General features: G+C 42.3%; 1 protein-coding gene across 1 annotated transcript; it reads left to right on the plus strand.

The window, feature by feature from the left end:
- Positions 1-4,798: 4,798 nt before the first annotated feature.
- On the plus strand, positions 4,799-22,689 carry IL17B (interleukin 17B). Its single transcript, XM_043980755.1, has 6 exons — positions 4,799-4,924; positions 4,995-5,109; positions 6,748-6,895; positions 7,054-7,138; positions 19,109-19,437; positions 22,443-22,689. The coding sequence occupies exons 1-6, from the start codon at positions 4,799-4,801 to the stop codon at positions 22,687-22,689; spliced, it is 1,050 nt and encodes a 349-aa protein (XP_043836690.1).
- The last annotated feature ends 1,902 nt before the right edge of the window (positions 22,690-24,591 follow it).

Consider the following 24,591-nt stretch of genomic DNA (forward strand, 5'->3'; position numbering starts at 1 on the left):
AGGGAGAGCATTCCAGACATGGAGGGACAGCCAGGGCAAAAGCATGGAGGAGGGAGATTGAATGTCATCTGTGAGGAACATCTTTGCCAGTGTAGCTGGAGGGGCAGCTAGGTGGTACAGTGGATAAAGCACCAGCCCTGGATTCAGGAGGACCTGAGTTCAAATCCAGCTTCAGACACTTGATACTTACTAGCTGTGTGACCCTGGGCAAGTCACTTAACCCTCATTGCCTCTCAAAAAAAGAAGAGTACATTGAAGTAAAGTGTAAAATGACTGGAAAGGTTGTGAAGGGTTTTAAGTGGTAAATAATTCAGTTCAATTCAATTCATATTTATTAAGCATCTGCTGTAGGCCAGGTACCGTGCTAAGTGTTCTGGATACAAAAAGAGGCAAAGGACAGTCTCTGACTTCAAGGAGCTTACTTTTATATCTGATCCAGGAACTACAAGGGAGCCTTTAGAGTTTATTTGGGGAGGGAGGAATGACATAGTCAGACCTATACTTTGGGGAGATCACTTTGATCCCCTGAGTAGAAGATGAATTGGAGATTATATTTGACTATCTACTTTCTAGGGGTATGGTGAGGTTCATTTGAGATAATGTATAGAAAATATTAGGTAAATATTTATCACCATTATTATTATGAAATATGCTGTGCATAAGAGGTACAAACAAATGACTCCACCAATATAGAAGGAAGAATCATTTCTGCCTGGAAGGATCTCTACTGGAAGTGACTTGCTTATGAATTGAGCCTTGACAACTAAGTAGGATTTCCAAAGTGAGCTGAGGCAGCTCAGGACAGTAGGAAAGATCATTGTCTCTGGAGCAAGAGGACCTGCCATCAGATTCTGGGTCTCAACTTACAACCCCAGTGATCCTCAGTCAAATCCTTGAACTTCCCTGGACCACATCCATAAAAGGAAAGAATTAGGTTAAATAGCCTCTGAGATTCCTTCCTTCTTTAGGTCTATGATCTTATCATTCTTAGTGCTGGGTTGGGGGTGAGGGTGGGGAACTGTGTGAGGTAGAAAATGAGCTCCCAAGCCAGGAAACTGACTTTATAGCATCGCCACCTGGCGGCCAAACAAGGCCTCCCACCATCATTATCAACCTTATGTCCTGATTCTTCCACAGGTCTCTTATCTTCTCATTCATTAGACAATTACTGATGCCTTTTGTGTTTAAGGCCCTTTCCTGGATTATGCTGGGGAGGAGGTAAAGCTGCATAAAACCTAGTTCCTGTTTGGGGGATTAGTTTGATGTAGTTCAGTCCTGTCTGATTCTTTCTGACCCCAGTTGGGGTTTTCTTGGCAAAGATACTGTCATTTCCTTCTCTAGCTCATTTTATAGATGAGGAATTGAAGCAAACAGGGTTAAATGACTTGCCCAGGGTCACACAGCTAGTGTTTGAAGCTGTATTTGAACCCAGGAAGATGAGTCTTCCTGATTCCAAGCCCTGTGCTCTATCTACTTTGTCACCTAACTGCCCCCATACTTTAGTAGAAGAGATAAAAAATGAACCCAGATTCAGACTGAGAAGGGACAGATCTGCAGGAGTAGAAAGAACACAGGGTCAGAAGGCCAGAATTGGAAGCCAGGCACCGTTATAAACTGGCTATGTACTCTTGGGCAAGTCACCCTCACTTTTCTCCAGAGCCTAGTTTCATTTTCTAAAAAATGTGAGAGGAGGGTTTGGGGGAGTGAAAGAGGAGCTAGATAACCCCTAGCGTCTCCTCCAGCTGGAACAAGATCAGGATAATAGGAAAGGTGACAACAAAATGTTACTGGGCTCCAAGATGGGAGACCTCACTTTCAATATGAAAGATTCCTGGATAGGTAGGCTTGAAGGCTGAATGACATTCCATAGGATTCTACTTTTAGGACCGGAGAGGACCTCAGAGATTATCTAGTTCTATGCCTTTGTTTTCAGATGAGAAAACTAAGGCCCAAGGAGGGTCTTGGATTTGCTCAAGGTCACTTGGGCAATAATACTCAGAAGCAAAATGTGATTAATTCCCTGATTCCAGAGCCAATACCTTTTCTCTTTTACCACATGTAAGGAAAGGGGTGGAGGCAGAAAAGTATCTGGCATCTCTCTGATGCTTGCTACCTGTCTAGGCTTAGGTTGGTCACTTAAGTTCCCTGAGCCTCAGTTTCCTCATATGCATACAGAGTGAGAGGATTGGATGAGATGACCTTTCAGGTCCTTTCCAGCTTTATACCTGTGATCCTGTTTGATGGAGAGAAGAAAAGCAGGCTAAGAACAAAGGGTTTGTGTTGAAGAGAAGGAAAAAAATGTTAGAAATGGAGACATGAGAACTAGAAGTGTAGAGGACCTTGAGGATTAAACGGAGACAGGATGTTATCTTGGAGGCAATGAGGAGCCACCGGAAGTTTCTGAGAAAGAGAGTAATATGATCTGAGAAGCAATTCAGGAACGATTATTCAGGCAGCATGTGGATTGATCCAAGGAAGAGACATAGGTGGGAAAAACTTTCAAAAGGATATGATAAGGGGGGCAGCTAGGTGGCACAGTGGATAAAGCACCGGCCCTGGATTCAGGAGGACCTGAGTTCAAATCAGGCCTCAGACACTTGACACTTGCTAGCTGTGTGACCCTGGGCAAGTCACTTAACCCCCATTTCCCTGCAAAAAAAAAAGAAAGAAAAGGATATGATAATAGTCCAAATGACAGACAATGCAAGTCTGGACCAGAGTGGTTGTAGTGAGAGTAGTAAGGATAGGAAAAATGTGAGACAGCTTGTTTGGAGGTAGATCTAAGAGGATTCAGCAACACATTGGCTATGTGACACATTTTGGGAAAGATAATTAATTAACTGCAGAGCCTCCAGAGGAGAGTGAGCAGAATGGGGAAGGGTCATAAGATTAAGTCATATGTGAATCAGGTGAAGAAATAGGGATGGTTTACCTGGAGAAGAGAAGGCATGATGGAAGACAGAGGGGGAACATAGGCATTGTTTTTAGATACTTGAAAAATTATCATGTGGAAATGATTTTAGGTTTGTTCTTGTTTGGTTCAGTCATTTTTCATTCTTGTCTGACTCTTCATGACCTTTTTTGGGGTTCTCTTGGCAAAGATACTGGAGTGATTTGCCATTTCCTTCTCCAGGTCTTTTTACAGATGAGGAAACTGAGCCAAACAGGATTAAATGACTTTCCCAGGATCACACAGCTAGTAAATGTCTGAAGCTGGGTTTGAATTTAGGAAAATAAGTCTTCCTGACTCCAGGGGTTTCACTCTGCCCAGATTTGATCTGCTAATCCCAAAAGTACAAACAATGGTGAAAATTCTACAGAGGCAGATTTCAACTTGATTTGAGGAAATTTCTTCCTAACATGTAAGAATGGGCTGCTTTAGCCAATGGTGAATTTCCTGGAGACTCTCAGTATGTGTGAGAGTAGGTGGCCCCTAAGGTTCTCCTCTGACTTTGAGATCCTCTGATTCCATTATGCAGCAACAGGAGGGTTGGAGCAAAGAATGTTTGCGGAGAGAAGCAAGAAGCACCTAAAGCAAGCCTTGTCTGTGTCATAGCTTTCTAGAAGACAAGCCAAGCCTTGCTTTGGGGGTGTGAGGGAATATGTGCTGCAACAGAGAGAGGCCTGAGCTGCCTCAAGACCAAGTTCCACTTCCTGCTTCTGCTATCTTCCAAGTCCTAATATCCTTTCTAGCTTTGATATTCTATGTGTTGTCTTTTAAAGTTATCTTCCAGATCTGAAATTCTATGTTCTAAAGCCCCTTCCAGCTTTGACATGCTATGTTCTATGTTCTTTTGTTTTTAATGGTCTTTTTCTTTGTTTTGGTGAGACAATTGGGGTTAAGTGACTTGCCCAGGGTCACACAGCCAGTAAGTGTCAAATGTCTGAGGCCGAATTTGAACTCAGGTCCTCCTGAATCCAGGGCCGGTGCTCTATCCACTGCGCCACCTAGCTGCCCCTATGTCCTATGTTCTGAAGTCACTTTCAGCTCTGATATTCCATCTTCTGTGTTCTAAGGTCAATTTCAGATCGAATATTCCATATTCTAAGATATCTTCCAACTCTGGCAGTCTATATTCGAACTTTAAAGGCTACTTCCAACTCTGACTTCTATATTTTGTGTTCTAAAGTCCCTTCTACTCTGTGAGCTTCATGAGGTCTTTGATTGTTGTCCTTCCTTCTCAAAAAGGACCAAAATGACATCACTATGTTGAAGTCGAGGTACCGTGGGTCCAACTGCGGCTGATCTGATCAATATGAACTTGGAAGGCTCTACCACAATTCAAGTACAAACAGTCCATGTGAACATTTGGGTTGGATTCTCTAAATTTGCACATTTCATGTTCTTTCTAAGCTATTGCAATTCTGCTTCACTCATAGTTCACAATGCCTTCTTTGAGGAGGGCATGGCATGCTGGGTGGTCCTGTGCCAGTATCTCCCATGTCACCCAATCAATTCCAAATTTGGAATTGGAATGAGGTCTTTGATAATGCGAGTGGAATAGAAAGTCACCTGTGTATCACTGTGAATGAGCTGATCGTGGGGATCATATAGGATCAGTGACCTGGAGGAAAAATGTCCTCATACTCTTCAGTGATATGAGGGACCAGAAAGATCCCTATGCTCTTCTTCAATAACAAAGAACGCAGAGAGGGATGAAGAAGCAGGAGGCTGAGGACAAAGTCCCGCAGCCCTCCAGTCCTGCCAACCCCCGCCCAGGGTTATTTATAGGAAAGGGAAGAAGGCAGGAGAGTGAAGCTCATTCGTAGGACTAGAACCACTTTGGAATGTCGCAAGATGGATGTGTCCAGGGGAGGTTTGCACTACATGACTGAGGAGCTGGCAAGGGCAGGAGGATATCGGGAAATACCACCATATTTGGTCAAATACCAAGCAGAGCTCAGCTCTATCACTGGAAACTTTGTAAGGAAGATGACTCCAAAAACATGTCTTGAGGCACAACCTCTTCGCCCCTCCCCTTGCTCTCTCACAGCTCGTCACCCACTTCAGGGAGGGCATGAAGAGCTGCCTCCCCAGAATCTATTTCCTGCCTTCCTTCTGCCAGACCCCCCAGGCCTTGCTCACAGAAGAGCCTTGTTGGGAAGCTGGTACAGTGCCTGGCCTAGCAGGCAGAAGCTCTGGGTTCAAGGGTCTCCTCTGCCAGTGGCTAGCTATAGGATTCAGAGCAAGTCATTTTGCTTTTTCTGCCTGTCAGTTTCCCTATGTGTAAAATGGAGGAAATATTTGCATCATCTTCCTCAAAGGACTACAATGAGGAGAGTGTTTTGTAAACTCTTAGCTAAATAAGAGGCACCTAAATGGTGCAGTGGATAGAGAGCTGGACTTGGTGTCGAGAAGACCTGAGTTCAAATCTAGCATTCAGTATTTACTAATGCATGTGACCCTGGACAAGTCACACTGTCTGTCTCAGTTTCCTCAATTGTAAATTGGTATAATAATAGCATCTATCTCCCAGTACTAAATCTGTGGTCTATGTAGTCTAATCAGTACCTGAGCAAGAATTCTTTCGGTAATATCCCTGGCACATGGTCATCTAACCTTTGCTAAAAGATTTCCAATGAGGGGAATACATTCCTTAGGAATCCTACTTTGGGATGGATTAATAATTAGGAATTTTTTTTTCCTTATCAAGCTTAAATCTGCTTCTCTACAACCTTTTTCCATTGTTACTAATTCTTTCTTCCAGGGCCTAGCAGACCAAGTTGAATCCCTCTTCCATATAAATACATTAAGGGAAGTATCATCATTATCTCCTCTCTACTACCACCACATCCTGCCCCAAACCTTGCAGCCTAGAAGAGTTCCTTCAACCAGTCATTATAGATAGAGTCTCAATTCCCCCTCACAATGCTGGTGGTGCTCCTCTGGGCACACTTCCATGTCACAGGTTAGAATCAAATTGCATTTCTTCTAAAGAAAGTCTAGAACAATTGCACTCCTTGAAGTCTTTGGAATAATCATCCCCCTTCCACATCGCTCCACTTTTAAGAAATACCTTATATTTCCTGTGAATAAGAGGGTACACTCCCCATCCCATTTAGAATACCAGAGCTGAGATGGGCCTTAGAACAAAGAACACAGGATGTCAGGGCTGAGGTAGGCCTTAGAAGACAGAACATAGAATGTCAGAGTGAAAATTGACTTTAGAACACAGAACTGTAGAGGCAGCTAGGTGGTGCAGTGGATAAAGCACCAGCCCTGGATTCAGGAGGAACTGAGTTCAAATCCGACCTCAGACACTTGACACTTACTAGCTGTGTGATCCTGGGCAAGTCACTTAACCCCAATTGCCTCACCAAAAAAAAAGAAATTATAATAAATAAAAGAACACAGAGCTGAAATAGATATTATAGAACATAAAACGTCAGAGGTGAAGGTATCTTTGAACATAGAAGAGCAGAGATGAAGGTATCTTAGAGCATAGAAGTTTGAGTGTGAGAGCTGAAGGACATGTTAAGAACTGTCTCTTCCAGCCCTTTCATTTTACATTTGGATAATAAGGCTGAGAAAAGAGAAATGACTTGCCCAAGGTGACAGAATAGGTTAGTGGCAGAGCAGGAATTAGAGCACAAACTCCTGATCCTTGTTGAAAATGTGGCTTCTTTGCAGGGCTCAGAAGCTGCTTCCCTGTGAGATTAGGCCATGTTCCAGCTGCAGCCAAAAAAATTGCTGAGGACATTTGCTGTTCTGACCGCACCTCCCCAACCTTCACCCTCCCCCCAAAGTCCATCCAGGGAACCTGATTGTCTCAGCGTGTGCTGTGGATGCTGGTGGTCAGGTGGCCACAAGCCAGGAGCAGAGATGCTGTCCAGCCAGCTTCCACCAGACACACAGGACACTGTCCTTTTGTCAACAGCCCGGGCTGCACCTTGGGCAGGTTCCGAGGCTGCCCACGGCCCCCCCTCTCTTGCCAACATGAATCTAGGCCAGACACGGCCAGGGGTTGAGGCTCCGAACCATCCCACCCCCCAGTTCCCACAAACACACCCCTTTTTATCTATAATTGCCTTGTTCCATCCTTTTTCTGCCAGTCCAAGGGAGGCATCCCCTGCTGTTGCTGCTGCTGCTGCTGCTGTCATCAACTGGTTCCCTACAATGCCTTCAGCTCACATTCTGGTATGTGATTGTCCCTCACCCCCATCCTTTCTATTTCTCTTCTCTGTCCCCCCCATTTGGGGATCTTGGGGTTCAGTTATTTTTTTCTTATTGGTGCATGGCTGAGGTTATTTGGCCTGGAAGTACAGTCCATCAGAGAAACATTCTTTCACTGGTCCCCCTCTTCCTCCTTCATACCTGGGAGGTCCCTCAGGCCAAGGAGGGTACAGAGCCTAGTTTTATAACATTCACCAGTAGCTGACTGTTGGAACACAGTTCTTAGGCTGCAAATACAAAGCAATGGATATGGAGTCAATGAATTTGGGTTCCAATTCTGACTGTCACTTGTTACACTAGCTGTGTGGTCTTAGGTGAGTCACTTTCCCTTTCTGGGCCTCAGTTTCCTCCTCTGTCAAATGAAGGGCTGATATTCTCTAAAGCATCTTCAGTTTTCTTAATATGATAATAACACATGTACTATATGGTACATTGAGGTTTACAAAGTACTTTCTTTTCAAGTATTTACTATCCTTGCTTTACAGATAAGGGGAATAAGGTTCAGGAATGGGGAATTGTTTGCCCAGGGTCACACAGCTATCAAGTATCTGATGCAGGATTAGGCCCAGATCTCCCCTGATTCCAGGCACAAACCACTCTCTGCTCTTCTATGCTATCTCTCTATGATGAAGTAGAGTTGGATTGGGCATAAACTCCCCACTTTGAGGACACATCCAGAGGATATGCCATCTGAGTGAAACCTGGCAAAATCTTTCCAATCACCTGGTCCTTCCATAAAAAAAGCAACATATGGACCAAACACTTACAAGCTTGACTGACTGCTCCATATTTCATTTTGGGTGGTTAGTGTTTCACTGGCAAAGAGGGGGAGACAGTGTTGTGTAAAGAAAAGAACAAAGGGGTCAAAAGAACTGGGTACTAGCCTCAAATTCTACCAGTAACACAGTGTCACCTGGAATAAGCTGATGTTCTTTTCTACTCATTTTTTTTTTTTAATGGATCCTATGATTTCTTCAAAGGCAGCCAGGTAACACAGTGGCTAGAGCACCAGGCCTAGTCAAGAAGACTCATCTTTCTGTATTCAAATCTGGCTTGAAACACTTCCTAACTATGTGATCCTGGGCAAGTCACTTCACCCTGTTTGCCTCAGTTTCCTCATATGTAAAGTGAGCTGGAGAAAGAAATAACTAACCACTCCAGCATCTCTGCCAAGAAAACCCCAAATGGGGTCACAGAGAGTACAACACAACTGAAACAACTCAACGACCCCACAGATGGTAGTTGTTATTAACATGTCAGCAGAGTACCCTTGCCAATTCTCCCAAACTATAAAGATTTCTGTTCCAGAGTCTGTGATGAGACTTAGCCATTGACTGTAGGAGGAAAAAGGCACATTTACAGATATGTAGGTAAGTAACACTGCATGATTCCAGGTGAAAATGTTCTTTCCAGCAAGACTTTCTATCAGGAGGCGTTAGGACTTGATCTAGAATGCTTCCTCTTCCCTTCTCCCCAATCCCATTTAGTGGTCTCCTGTAAGCCTCAATTTACCTAGGCCTTTTATCGAGCCTACAGATCTCCAGCCAAAAGCTACAGGGAATGGACTTGCTGTCCACATGGAGTCCATCTGATGATACAGATGTCCCACATCTGTTGCTGTTTGTCTCCTAATATGATTAACAAGTATTTGCATAGTTTTGAATGTGCTCAATATAAGTTCTGCTACTGGGGTGTTGGGCTGCAGGCCTATCACTCTGATCATCCTTACCTGGCCTCCTGTTGGTTTGACATTCCTGCTGTTTTCTCATGAACTCCTATTGATACTTCCTTTAAAGGGTGAAGATAGGAGCCATTATGGTAAAGTTAGAGCATACCTCCCATGAAAATCCTCCTGTGGACCCATCTTAAGAGGCAGCTAGTTTGTACAAGGGGTAGATTACTGGAGCTAGGGCTGGGAATACCTGAGTTCACAATCCAGCCACAGGTACTCACCATCTGTGTGACCTTGGGCAAGTCTTAACCACCACCTGCCTCAGTTTCCTCATCTGTAAATGGAGGATAATAATAGCACCTACATCTCTGGGTTGTTATAAGGAGAAAAATGAGATAATATTTTTAAAGTGCTTTGCAAACCTTAAAGTGTTATATAAATGCTAGCTATTATTATTATTAATCCTATATTAATACTAAAATGCCCCATCTGCTCAAGGGATCCTTACCCCTTCCTAACACCACCCCTATATTTTATTTTATTTTATTGTTTTTGTTTTTTGTTTTTTGTTTTTTTTTAGGCAATGGGGGTTAAGTGACTTGCCCACGGTCACACAGCTAGTAAGTGTCAAGTGTCTGAGGCCCGATTTGAACTCAGGTACTCCTGAATCCAGGGCCGGTGCTTTAACCACTGCGCCATCTAGCTGCCCCTTTTTTGTTGTTGTTGTTTTTGTTTTTGTTTTACCCCTATATTTTATTACATGAACTTATTCATTTATTTATTTTTTTAGTGAGGCAATTGGGGTTAAGTGACTTGCCCAGGGTCACACAGCTAGTAAGTGTTAAGTGTCTGAGGCTGGATTTGAACTCAGGTACTCCTGACTCCAGGGCCAATGCTCTATCCACTGTGCAACCTAGCTGCCCCATGAACTTATTTAAACAAGTTCTCACTTTGTCCTTGCCTTTCTGGATCTGAACCTTCTTTTTTATTATTTAGCAGTCAACTTGTAATTCTTTAAATGACTCTATACCAAGCGCCTGATAACCTAGTTATCCCTCTTTCCATTAATATAAAAAGTCATTATTACAGTTGCTGTAACTTATATAAACCAAGCACAAAAGGGGAAGTAGTGATATCTCCAGATGCTCCCCAAGGCAAGCCCATAGTCCAAATAGGAAAAAGCCCCAATAGCTCATGATCCACTTTTTTCTTTTTTGGTGAGGCAATTGGGGTTAAATGACTTGCCCAGGGTCACACAGCTAATAAGTGTCAAGTGTCTGAGGACAAATTTGAACTCAGGTCCTCCTGAATCCAGGGCCAGTGCTCTATCCACTGCGCCACCTAGCTGCCCCTCATGATCCACTTTTGCCAACACTTTACAGACCATTCATTCTCCACTTGCAATCCCCATCTCTGAATTTTGGTACCTGAGTTTCTACACCTGTACTGGAAAGAGAAGTTAGTCACCTGGCCTTCTCACCAAAGGTAGAAGAAGGTCCATTTTATGCTATGATACACATAGGCCAGAGCAGAAAGGTGGTACAGTGTATAGAGTGCAGGGCCTGAAGTCAAGAAGATTCATCTTCCTGAGTTCAAATCTGGCCTCGGATACTTACTAGCTATGTGACCCTGGACAGGTCACTTAAACTTGCTTGCCTCAGTTCCTCATCTGTAAAATGAGCTGAAAAAGGAAATGGCAAACTGCTCCAATATGTTTGCCAAGAAGACCCCAAATAGGGATCACAAAGAGTTGGACACAACTGAAATGTCTGAACAAAAACAACTCAGGCTTGTTTAAAAAAATAGCTTGTCAGGTGCTTACAAAAGAGCTTATCCACAAATATTTGAATTCCCAATTCCTACATCAAAAAAATACCTGACCCTTACATTGTGCTTTTATGTCTGCGGAGCACTTCACATACATTACCTCCTCTCAATATCCCTTTGAAATAGGAGTTTCAGGCATTATTCATCCCATTTCATAGTAGAGGAAACTGTGACCCTAAGAGGTTATGCAAGAAACCCATGGAATTCATGATAGGATTGAAGCCCAGATTCAAATCCAAGTCCAGATCTTCTTCCTCTATGCTATACTATCTATGTCCAGATTGTTAATGCCTGGTTCCCCAATTAAATAGTCCATGGAAGACAGGAGATCCACCATAAAAGACAGCTAGTGGTATACCACTTCCCATAGGAAGGATTCCTTTTTCCTGTCAGCAGCCAATAGGCTACATGCCAATGATGTCAATTTTCTTTTTTTTTTTTAATACTTCAATCTATATTCAGATACCTTCAGTTCTTTCTCTGTAAATGGATTGCATTTTTCATAAGTCCTTCTGATAGCATCCTGCTCATTGCTTCTTACAGCACAATAGTGTTCCATCCTGATCTCATCCCACAATTTGTTCAACCATTCCCCAAGTGATGGGCATCACCCCAATTTCGAATTCAACTCTTTTTTTTTCATTGATGTCAATTTTCATCTAAACAATAAGCTACAGTGTAATGAAGTGGGGAAAGAACTGGGTTTGGAGTCAGAAGACCTAGACTCAAAATATCTCTTTGCAATTACCACCTATGGTATACAGGGTGAGTCGCCTCCCTGGGCCTCAGTTTCTTAATTTAGAAAATGAAAGGCTTGGGCAAGGTACTCTCCCTACCCTAAATCTATAAGCTTATTAATTACATCTAATTAGAATCATAGGAAATTTCCATTTCTAGAAATATCATTAAATTTTCATTCTACTAAATCCACATTTAACAAAATTATACATGTAATGAATTCCAATTAATAAGACCAATAAGCAAAATATAGGAAAAGTTTTTTCATGGTTCATATTCTGATGCACAAATTTATGAGCTTCATGTAGCAACACAACAATTCATTAAGGGCTGAAATGTATTGTCCTGTGCTAGACAGCTATGAGAAAGTAAGGCAGTTAAAACTTTGTGATCTAAAAATCAATTTGCTAAATACCAAAATCCAAGGACCTCCGAATTTATTAATCACATGAATCATCATCACTTCCCTGCCACGACCACCATTTTTATTCCCTCCCTGATGGAATTCATAGCCATTTTTATCTCTCCCTGAAACTGTTATTTATATTCCTATATACTCAATCAGATGCCAACATAATTTCCCACCATTACTCAAGGTCTTTTGTCCATTGAAACTTGCAAAAACAAAAACAAAAATACTTTCCCCAAAAGAGTATATTCTCCAACATGCCTATGTATATACATTTAAATCACATTCACATACACATGCGTCTGAACACCCACAAATACACTAAAAACTGAGCCATAGGGGCGGCTAGGTGGCGCAGTGGATAAAGCACCGGCCCTGGAGTCAGGAGGACCTGAGTTCAAATATGGCCTCAGACACTTAACACTTACTAGCTGTGTGACCCTGGGCAAGTCACTTAACCCCAATTGCCTCACTAGGGGGAAAAAAAAAAGCTGAGCCATAGTCTCACTTTCAAAGTCATCATTTCTTGAAGAAGGTTAGACCTTTACAGACTTTTTCCTGACCAGAGCACTGAAGTCAGGAAGACTTTGGTTTAAAACCAGCTTCAGGCACTTACTAGCTATGTGACCCTCGGTATTGGACTTAAGTCAGGAGGTAAGGCAGCTAAAACCTTATAATTCAAGCATTTATTACACACTGACTCTGGGCCTCAGTTTCTTCATCAGTTCAAAAAAAATAAGTGAACAAAATGTCCTCTTAAGTTTTCTTCCAGCTCTAACCCTATGATCCAATGATTCCATGGAACAGAACTTGATGCCACTTAGGGAAGACTCACTCCCTCCTTTTTTCAGGGTTGCTCACTACTTTGGAAAATGTCTCCTTTCTTCCATATTTTGCAACCCGATTTGACTCCTGCTTACCTGCTACACTCCTCAGTCCCGTATGGGCTTTGACCAATGATACAGACTCTTCTCTGTGTCCTGTGGATAAGCCCCCTCCTCCTCCCCCATTTGTAATGGGCAGCAAGCCAAAAAAAATTTATGGCAAAGCTGCGCTGGCTGTCCCAAATTCCTGCTCTCCTTTCTGTGCTTGTTCAACCCCAGCAGGATTTCAAGGACTACCTCCTGCCCCCACCCATCCCCACCCTACCCCTGTCCTTAACAACTCTGCTTGACCATTCAAAACCCTAGGCTGTTTCCTGGCCTCAGTCCTTTGTTCAGAGACCTCAGACTTGGAGCTTTTGTTTCCCTAGCATATATTTATCAACTATTTTCTCTCTTGTCTCCCTTTCTGGGATGATCATTCCCGAAGAGGTCTTTTAAGGGAGAGGAAGGATCTCTCGTTGTCTTCAGGGATCCCAGTGAAAACAGTTTCCTGAGGAGCTCCTGATTCAGGCTTACCTTTTCTGGATGTCCCAGACGTTCTAAGTCAGCAATACAATTCATTATTTATTCTGTAATGCTGTCCCACCATAAACACAAGCTCCTTTCTCCTGTTTCTTCTGGCATCCTATAAGTCTTTCTGTTTAATAGTGTTTATTGTTAATATCTGTTTAATATTCCTACTGTCACAGATGATATGGCATTGAATGAAAGCCTGATATCTTACAGTCTCTTCCTTGGCTCCAGATTTAACTGCCACAATTGTTCCTTTGTTAACTCTTGTGTTTCATCAGTTTATTTCCAAGCTTCATTTTCTTGCTTAAGGGGTAACCCACCTGGCTCTTGATCCCATTTCTCCTTTTTAAATACATCTGTTCCTCATTTTCATTCATCTGGGGCATCAAAACCTGCCAGAGTATCACCCTCCCCCTCCCCTTGCAGTTTCCTTTCCTCTTATTACTCAAGTTATAAAGACTGCAAAGCAGGGCTATAACTAGGATAAAGCAACCAGGACATTATCCCAGGAAACAGAAATTTAGAAGGAACTTTTTACTTCAACAACATAAAACCAAGTCATTCTTATATCTAAATTAGCAAAAATTACTAGTTAAGGGGGCAGCTAGATGGCTCAGTGGTTGAAGCACCGGCCCTGAATTCAGGAGTACGAGAGTTCAAATCCGCCCTCAGACACTTGACACTTACTAGCTGTGTGACCCTGGGCAAGTCACTTAACCCCCATTGCCTGCAAAAAAAAAAAATTACTAGTTAAATTAGCAAGCATAGTTCTTCCTCCCAATGGCCAAATCCTAATTAGGTAAGTTCCTCCCCATAGCAGGAAGTATCCTGGTGTCTTTTCCTCACCTCTGCCAACCTGAATATATGTTTAAAAAGCTGATTTAAGGGCTTGTTTTTTGTTTTAAATTTTCCAGGCATTGATTTTCAATCACAGCTCTGCTATAATGTTTATCAACTAAGCTTTCTAATTCCTCTTTAATGGAAAAACAATATTCTTTCCCCAGGGACAAGTATCTGCCCTACATGTTAACAGTTTTAAAGTAGATTGTAAATCTCCCTTTTCCCTCTGTGTAACTTGGATTCCTAGCATGTAAGTATTATTGCCTTATATTCTAGAGCCTAGCTTTGTAAACTGTGGGTTGCAGTCCCTGTGGGATCAAGTAATTGAATGGGGGGATGGTGAAAAATTTGACAACAGTAAAAGGTTATGTATACCTATTATATATGCCTATATGCCCAGGGTCACGTAAAAAAATTCTCCAGAAAAAAGGAGTGGTGAGTGGAAAAAGTTTAAGAAGCCCTGTTCTAGAGCATCTTGAATCCACCATGTAATCAGCTCCGAAAGACCAGTAATTAGTCAAGTTCTATACTGCCAACTGTACCAACTCCATGCACAGCTCCCAGACCCCACTCCTGAGCCACATCATAGGCAGTGGGAACTACAGGAGAAATATAAAGGAAACTTGGATTTATCTACTTTCCTTGAACCCACACAGCTCTGGCTAAGGGCTATGAGAATTGAACTTGCCATATGAGCTCAACTTTTTCTCCCAAAACAGTATAACAAATTCAGTAAGCTAAACCCCACTCTCCTCCCATGCCCATGACACTTGCCCAAATTGCTCCTCCCACACCCATTCCCAAATGTCACTCAAACTTTATTCCTGGATCACTTGACCCTGTTGCATGCATAATCCTACACATGCTCAATCCACTCTCCATAGGGGAGGGCCCTGTTGTCCAGGTAACAGTCTTACTGCCCATGCATATTGATGAACCCATCCATCTTCCAGTTATCTTGACCTGGTCATTCATTCCTGCAATCTGCTAAGGCCCCCTGTTGTGTTAACCCACTTGTCCCATCTCCCCTGCAGTCCTTGAGCTAACAGGCTTACAACAGTGCATTCTCAAAGACTCCCACCCTTGGAGCTGAACTATTGCTCTAGACACTTGTCAGCTTCCAGCCAGCAGCCATTTTCAATCTCCTTTGTCACAGTAACAGGGATGACTTGTTTACAGTGCTGACAACTTGGTGTGCAATGTGAAAACATAACTATTTCTTTACTCCCTAACACCCTTTCATATGGTAGACAAGAAGGAGGCTATGTGGTCTTGGAGAGTTGTGCAGTCAGTGCTGTAGCCCTGTAGGGCCATTAGACATCATCTACTTCAATGTCCTCATTTGACAGATAGGGAAACAGGCTCAATATGGTAAAGTCACATACCCAAAGTCATATACCTAGTAAGGGTCAAAGGCAGGGCTCGAAGCCAAGCTGTAGTGATGTTTTCTATTTTGTTTTGTTTTGATTCTGACTCTGAATTCAGGGTTCTTTTACTGCACCCCTTTGACTCCCAAATATATAAAATCTGACAATGAATAGGCAATTATTGAATATGCTCTCTGTGCCAGGTATTGTGCTAAACACTGCTGACACACAAAAAAGGAAGACCAGTTTCTGCCTTTGGGAACTCACATTCTAATAAATATTAAACTAATGTAGAAATTGCAAATATATATGCACATGTATGTATACACATATATACATATATGCGTGTGTATTATGTATACATGAACATTCCTTCCCTAAGCAATTCTCATAGCTGGAACTGTAATAATCATATGTGATATATATATGAAGTCATATTCTTTCCCTAAGTGATGCTCATAATTGTAACTTTAATAATTATATACATATATAAAATCATATATCTTCCCTAAGCAATGTTCATAGCTAAAACTGTAATAATCATATCTAGATATATATGAAGCCATATCTATATAAAATTGTTACTATATATCTATATATGATTATTACAGTTCCAGCTATGAGCATTGCTTAGGGAAGGAATTAGGTACAGACCAGAAATTAAAGGTAAACATCAAAGCTCTGATTTCAATTCAATTTGCAAAGCAAAGTAAACAAAAATGAACAATAACATAGCCCTCCCCACACATACTTACTCACTATGTGATCCTAGTCAAGTAACTTCACCTCTGTTTGTCTCAGTTTTCTCATCTATAAAAATGGACATAATAGCATCACCTACTCAAATGAGATGTTTGCAAAGTGTTTTGCACACCTTAAAGAGCTATAAAAGGCTAACTGGTTTTATTTTTATTATCTCTGCCTTCAGGAATATTCATTCCTTAACTGGTTAATTAATTTAAAAGCATTTGTTAAGTGCACTACACTAAGGTGGGGGGGGGGCGGAATATGAGATAGTCTTTGCCCCCAGGGAATTTGCATGTTAACAGGGAGAGTGGAAACCACTGAAAGGGGAAGGTATGGGGATGCTGAGTGGAGCCATAGAGTAATCTGAGGATGGGACTTTCCCAGAAACAATCCTAGTATTGATTTGATTATTGTTCCTGGAACAAGTGAGAGGGAAGGAAGGATTGTACAGGGACAAGGAACAGCAAGGACGTGGGAGTCACTGGATCATAAAATACATGGAGGGAAGTAATATGTCAGAAGGCTGGAGAGGTAGGAAAGAAATGTGTTAGTACTAGGACCGACTTTAAAGGTCAAATGGAGGATTTTATATTGGATCCTAGAGGTAATAAGGAGCCATTGGAGTTAATGGAATGGTTGTGTGGCCATGATCAGACTTGTGCTTTAGGAAGATCAATCTGACTGGAGGATAAATTAAAATGAAGTGGGGCAGCTAGGTGGCACAGTGGATAAAGCACCGGCCCTGGATTCAGGAGGACCTGAGTTCAAATCTGGCCTCAGGCACGTGACACTTACTAGCTGTGTGACCCTGGGCAAGTCACTTAACCCCCTTTGCCCCACAAAAAACAAAACCAAAAAAAAAATTAAAATGAAGGTTAGTCTCATCAGGTAATGAGACTAACCAGCAAGGTATTACAATGGTCCGGGTGTGAGGTGATGAGGGCTTGTACCAGGATGATGGTAGTGTCAGAAGAGAGAAGGTGGTATGTACTAAAAAGCTGATATGACAACTGATTGGATATGGAGCGACCCTCACTGGAGGTCTTCAAAAACTTCATGAGCACTCATCAGGTATTCTTCAAGACAGATCATTCTTGAGGTCTTATCCAAATCTGAGAAACTGTGATTCTGTACCACAAGTTCAAATGTGATGGGAACAGGGGATGGGAGGAGCTATGGATAAAATAGAGGTCTTAGGAAAATTCAAGAAGGTAGAAGTTACTTTCATCTGGAAGGAATTAGGAAAGGCTTCATGGAGGAATGAATTGAGCCTTCAAGGAAGGGAAGGATTCCAATAGGTAGAAATAAGGAGGAAGTACATTTCAGACATGAGAAAGAGCCAGCAAATGTACAGAGGCAAGAGATAGCAGTAGAAGATTAGAAATTAGCTGGTAATGCAATTTGCTTGGAATTGAGAGTGCTGGCAAGGTTATTTGAACCTAGATTATGGAGGGCCCTGGATGACAGGCTAGGGAGTTAGCATTTTATCTTACAGGCAATAAGGAACAATGGAAGGTTTCTGAGTGGGGGAAAGATAAAGGTGGTAGCTGGGTGAAGGCTGGACTAGGGAGGGGAGACTATAGTGGCAGAGAGACTAATGAGGAAATTTTGATAATAGTCCAGGTGAGAGATAATGAGGTATGGAATTAGCTGACATGATTGAAGAGGAGATAGATGCAAAAGGTATTTTGGAGATGGAATCAGTAGGATTAAGCAGCACATTGGATACATTGATGAGAGAGAAGGAAGAATCCATGATTACATTGAATTTTTGAATCTAGATGACCAGAAAGTTAGGGCAGTTAGGTAGCACAATGGATAGAGTGCTGACACTGGAGTCAGAAGATACCTTCCTGAGTTGAAATCTGGACTCAGGCACTTTCTAGGTGTGTGACCCTGGGCAAGTCACTTTACCCTGATTGCCTTAATTTCCTCGTCCGTAAAATGGGCTAGAGTAGGAAATGGCAAACCACTCCAGTGTCTTTGCCAAGAAAACCCCAAATGGGGTCGTGAAGATTTAGACTCAACAATAACAACAATAATGACTAGGAAGATAAAATGCCATTAACAGAAGTTTGGAATTAAGTAAGATCCTGACTTTGTCACTCGTGGTCTATGTGGCTTTTGGCAAGGCACTACTTGCTCTCTCTTGGTCTCAGTTTCCTTGTTTGTAAAATGAAAAGAATGGACTAGATAATTTCAACAGTCTCTTCCAACTCTAAACTTGAAAAATCCCATGATTCTAGAGCAACTCTTTTTAAAATATTTTGATAGTTATTTCAACATAACAGTTTTCCTTTGGAATGCTATCTATTTTATGATAGGGGTGAGGGGATGGGGGTAAATATGAATGGATAGAAATGTATGAAGTAGTAGGTAATTGAAGATAGATATAAGTGAGGTAGGGAGCAGAGTGTTGATAAAAGTTAGATGTGAGGATTTTTAATAAAAGGAAGGAATGTGTATGATTACATGCAGAAATATATGGGTGGGAGTGGAGATGGGTGGGTAATTGTGGTAGGTATGTTTGTGGGTGGATGGGGAAGGGCAACTGCAGCGGGCAGTTAGAGGAGAAAGTTCTAGGCAACACGGAACCCTTTTCTTCATCTTCTTTTTTTCTTCTTCTCCTCCTTCTTCTTCTTCTTTGTGGGGCAATGAGGGTTAAGTGACTTGCCCAGGGTCACACAGCTAATAAGTGTCAAGTGTCTGAGGCTGGATTTAAACTCAGATCCTCCTGAATCCAGGGACAGTTATTTATCCACTGTGCTGTGCTTTATTCACTGAACTACCCTTTTCTCCTTCTTGCACAACCAGGCCTATGAAGCCATGGATCGCCTTTCGCTACTCGGCCTCACAGGGGTTCAGGAGTGTGGCCCTTGGTTTGGCTCTCTGCTATGCCAACCTAGATGGTAACACTCCTATGGGTTCTTTCTTTAGCTTGGACTCCTTGCTGTCTCCATCTTCCTCTCCCTGACACTGGGTGTCCCAGGGCAGCCAAAGACCAAACTCCAGCATCCCAAAGTGAAGAGGAAAGGGGCAACGAGGCCAAAAGTTCTTCTCCCAGTGGCTCAGGGACCCTTAGACTTGGTCCAAAGGGTGAGGCTGCCGGGGGAGAAGGGGTTTGCCTTAATGGAAGAATATGAGAGGAGCATTCAGGAGATGGTGACCCAGCTGAGGAACAGCTCAGAGCCATCCAAAGGCAAATGTGAGGTCAACCTGCAACTGTGGATGTCCAACAAGAGGAGCCTGTCTCCATGGGCATACAGGTGAGTCCAGGCTCTGGTCCCTAGAACAAGGCATGAATGATAATAGAATGACAAAATAATAGAATCATAGAATGGTAGAGCCAGTAGGCAATTTAATTTAAACCTTTCTTTTTATAGAGGGAGAAACTGAGGCAGAGGGAGGTGTGTACTTTAGTCAAGGCAACATGATTGGGTCCAAGTCTAGCCCTCGCTCCACTATATCGTACTCCATCTCATGTTTCTTTAGTATATTAAGATTAACAAAGCACTTTCCTTACAACAACCCTATGAGATAGGTTGGGCAACTATTATTATCCAAAAAGGAGATGGAACATCAGAGAAGTCACTTGTTCAAGGACACAAAAGTGGTGTTGGAACTGGGATAGAAACTCATAGCTGTAGAAGAGTGAGAGTCAGGGGGTAGCTAGGTGGCACAGTGGATAGAGCACTGGCCCTGGAGTCAGGAGGACCTAAGTTCAAATCCGGCCTCAGGCAATTGACACTTACTAGCTGTGTGACCCTGGGCAAGTCACTTAACCCCAATTGCCTCACCAAAAAAAAAAAATAGTATTTAGAACAGTAATAGTCATAGGATGTAGGGCAGAAAAAGACATGAAGTCCATCCTCCTCATTTTTTGTTGTGGTTTAGTTGTTTTCAGTCAAGCCCAAGTCTTTGTGATCTCTTTTGGGGTTTCCTTGGTAAAAATACTGGAATGGTTTGCTATTTACTTCTCCAGCCCATTTTACATATGAAAAACTGAGGCAAACAGGGTTAAATGACTCACCCAGGGTCAAATAGCTAGCAGGTGTCTGAGGCTGAATTTGAACTCAGGTCTTACTGACTCCAGGTATGGCTCTCTATCCACTGTGCCACCTAACTGCCCCCTCCTCATTTTACTGATATGGAAACTGAGGCCCAGATGAAGTTCCCCAAAGCCAATCAGATAATAAGTAAGAAAACCAAGATTTAAATGTATGTCTACTGTTATCAAATCATGTGTTGTTTTCACTATAAAATATTAACATGGGAAAGAATATTAGACCTGCTTACTTTTAAGATCCATTCCAATTCTAAGATATTTTCCAACAGCAAAGATTAAATAAAGTTAAGGACATTAACCATGTAGAAAGCGGCAGTGGCAGTTGACCTAAGCCTAAATAAACTGAATAAAGTCAAGTGAAGGCAACAACAGAAACAGTGCTGGTAATGTGGAAAGAGTGTCAGGCTTGTATTTAGAAGTCCTGGGTTCCACTTCAAGCTTTGCCCCTTACTGTCTATACACCCTGGGACAAGGAACCACTTTTATGACTCTTTTTCTCCCCATGCACAAAATGGAGATAATTATCTGCTGCTTGGCTGTAGGGAGGAGGCTGGGTTCAGGACTTATCCCTGACATATGTTGGCTGTGTGACCCTGGAAAAGACACAACTTCTGCAATGCTCTAAACCCAAGACCCCAACTAACTTGTTGAATAGTTGCTGATATACTTTAGAGAAAGTTTTCTTATTTCCTTATACCAATAAAATTATAAGGTTGTTGAGAGAATCAAATGAGACTATGTATGTAAAGCACTTTAAATCCCTACATGAATATAAGTTGTTATGTATTATTGTTGTTTTTGTTATAATAAGAGCTATCCATAAAAAAAATCATCAGTGAATCACTTATCTCAAAACCTAGACATGTATAGAAGCTGACTCAAGAGTTTTTCGTTCAGTGCTATCCGTTTGGGTCTCTTCGGACTATACAGGCTCAGACAATTGCCCACCAGAGGATAATTGTAACTCTCTGCTTGTGTCCCCATAGTTATAATCATAAGCTAACATTTACACACATGATCTCTTCAAGATAGTTGATCCAAACATTATTTTCCCCATTCCATAGATGATAAAACTGAGGCTCAGAAAGAGGAAGTGACTTTCCTGAGTGACTTACACAGCTAATAAATATCAGAGCTGAGACTTGAACCCAGTCTCCCAACTTCAAGTCTAAGGTTCTTCCCATTATACCATGGCTGCCTATTTGGAAGGTAGTAAGATGTCATGGAAAGAATATTAAGAGACAGCTAGGTGGTGAAGTGGATAAAGCACTGGTCCTAGATTCTGGAGTACCTGAGTTCAAATCCGGCCTCAGACACTTGACACTTACTAGCTGTACGACCCTGGGCAAATCACTTAACCCTCATTGCCCCACCAAAAGAAAAGAAAAAAAAAAAAAGAATATTAAACATGTAGAGAAGAGGCACTTCATAATCCTGACCCTGGTTTCAGGAAGATATGATTGTTACATTTATTACCTGCTTGACCCTAGGCAAGTCACTTTATATCTGTCTGTCTTCATTTCCTCAATAGCATCTATTTAATAATGTTGTCGTGTGGATCAAATGAGTTCTTCACATTAAAGTGCTTTTGCAAACCTTAAAGGACTATAAAAATATTAGCTGTTATCACCTTAGGTTGAAGGAATTTGGGATGTTTGGTTTGGAGAAGAGCAAACTTAGTGGGGAAACATGACCACCGTCTTCAAGTATTTGGAAGATGGTGATGTAGAAAAGTTCTTCTTGGCCACAGAGGGCAGAACAGGAGCAGCAGGGCAAGTTACAGAAAGGCAAATTTCAGACCTATATAAGGAGAAACTCTCTAAAGATCGTGAGTTCCCCATCTCCGAGGGTCTTTGAGCAGAGGCTGGATGAACACTTACCAAGGGGATGTCCAGGGGATTCCTGCTCAGCCCCAGATTAGATTGAATCTGACATCCTCATCTACCTCTGAGATTCTATGATTCTGGGAATACTTTGATACTGCCACATTCATTATATTTTTGAATAGAAGGTAGTACTTCAGAGAAATATCCCATGTTTAATCAAAGGCCCTTTATACTACACCAACTCGGGGTTGGGGAGAGATGACCAGAGGGCAAAGGCCTTGGCCTGGTCTTAGCCCTCACCTCTGGGTCAAGGGGACAAGGGAGCACTCGGTCAATCAGCTCCTTCTCTGTGAGCCTCCCTCCCACATCTCTTCTGCAGCCTGAATCATGACCCAGCTCGAATCCCCGTGGACCTCCCTGAGGCCCGCTGCCTTTGCCTAGGCTGTATCAATCCCTTCACGATGCAGGAGGACCGAACCATGGTGAGTGTTCCTATTTACAGCCAGATCCCTGTACGCCGTCATCTCTGCTCCTTGTTTCCCCGACCTGGCTGGAGACAGCAGAAGGCCTGCGCCCCAAGGACTGTCATGGAGACTATCGCTGTGGGCTGCACCTGTATTTTCTAAGCAAGCCCTAGAGGATGGCACTTCTCCTGGTGTAAAGGCAGAATTTGGATTTTACACCCCTGCTGAGAACCAGGAGGTAGGCTCCAGTAGCAGTGGCCCAGGTGGGGGAGGGGTGCAGGCTCATCGGAGCTAACAACCACAGCACACAAAGCTGGTTGATTAGCAAGTTGGTCTGGGGTCATCTAGTACCAGCAAACAGGCCTGGTGAGGGAAGAACTGATTCTCTTTAAATCATACCACCTGGGACTTCTTAAGCTTGGGATACTGCAGCCTGGAAACAGTGCCCCACTTTTAAGGAACTAAAAGTCTAGTAAAAGAAAGGCAAGATGAGACGACAGAGAAAGGTGAGGACCATAGAAAGTTTCTTCAGTAACAAGGAAGACCAAGGGGCACCCTCAGAGGAAAATGTCAACATCAGGGCCCCTATATCTAAAGCTTCCAAGAAAAATATGAATTGGTCTCAGGTCATAGAGGTGCTCAAAAAGGACTTTGAAGATAAAGTTAGAGAGGTAGAGGAAAAAATGGAAAGAGAAATGAGGGTGATGCAGGAAAGACATGAGAAAAAAGTCAACCACTTGAAAAGTCAAATGGAAAAGGAGGTACAAAAGCTCTCTGATGAAAATAATTGCCTAAGAATGAGGATTGAACAAATGGAAGCCATTGACTTTATGGGAAACCAAGACACAATAAAGCAAATCCAAATTAATTTAAAAAATAGAGGGCAATGTGAAATATCTTCTGGGAAAAACTACCGACCTGGAAAATAGGTCCAGGAGAGATAATTTGAAAATTATTGGTCTACCTGAAAACCATGATCAAGGAAAGAGCTTAGACACCATCTTCTAAAATATTCTCAGGGAAAATTGCCATGAAATTCTAGAAGAAAAAGCTAAAATAGAAATTGAAAGAATCCATCGATCACCTCCAGAAAGAGATCCCAAAAAGAAAACTCCTAGGAATAATATAGCCAAATTCCAGAGCTCTCAGATCAAGGAGAAAATATTGCAAGCTGCCAAAAAGAAAGAATTCAAGTACTGTGGAGCCCCAGTCAGGATAGCACAAGATCTAGCAGCTTCTACATTAAAGGACCAGAGGGCATGGAATATGATATTCCAAGGCAAAGAAAATGGAATTACAACCAGCAACACTCAACATTATCTTTCAGGATAAAAAAATGGGACTTTAATGAAAAAGAAGACTTTCAGATATTTGGGATGAAAAATCCTAAACTAAATGGCAAATTTGACTTTCAAATACAAGACCCTAGAGAACCATAAAAAAATTGCAGCTGGGGGACATACCTGGGGTCATAAAGTGGGCAACTGTCTTGTGTCTGAGGCTGGGTTTTGGCTGGCATCCCCCTGGGTCCAGGGGTGATGATTCCACTGTGTCACTTAGCTAGATGATAACATCTTTAGTTATATTGAGGGATGAGGGGAATTCACTGGGGGAGGGGGAAGGGTAGAAGTGAAATCCTACATGAAAGTAACAGGAAAAGGCTTATGGAGTGGGGGAAGTGATGGGAGAGGAGCAGGGCAGTAATTGAATTTTACACTCATCAGAAAAGGCTCAAAGATCTTAAATTCATCAGAGCTGCCTCAAAGAGGGACTAACAGACACACCCAACTGGGTAGAATAATCTATTTAATCTGGGCAGTAAATGAGCCTAACACTCATCAAAATTGGCTCAAAGACCTCAATTTCATTAGAATTGGCTCAAGGAGGGAACAATGTACACACTCAATTGGATGGAGTAATCTCTCTAACCCTGCAGGAAAATAGGAGGTGAAGGGGATTAAGAGAGAGGGGCAAAAGAAGGAAGGACAGAGTGGGGGAGGGGACAGACAGAAGCAAATCCCTTTTGAAGAGTGATAGGATGAAAGAAGATGGATAATAGAATAA

Source organism: Dromiciops gliroides, chromosome 2 (assembly GCF_019393635.1).
Source record: "Dromiciops gliroides isolate mDroGli1 chromosome 2, mDroGli1.pri, whole genome shotgun sequence".
In the NCBI taxonomy this organism is placed as follows: Eukaryota; Metazoa; Chordata; class Mammalia; order Microbiotheria; family Microbiotheriidae; genus Dromiciops; species Dromiciops gliroides.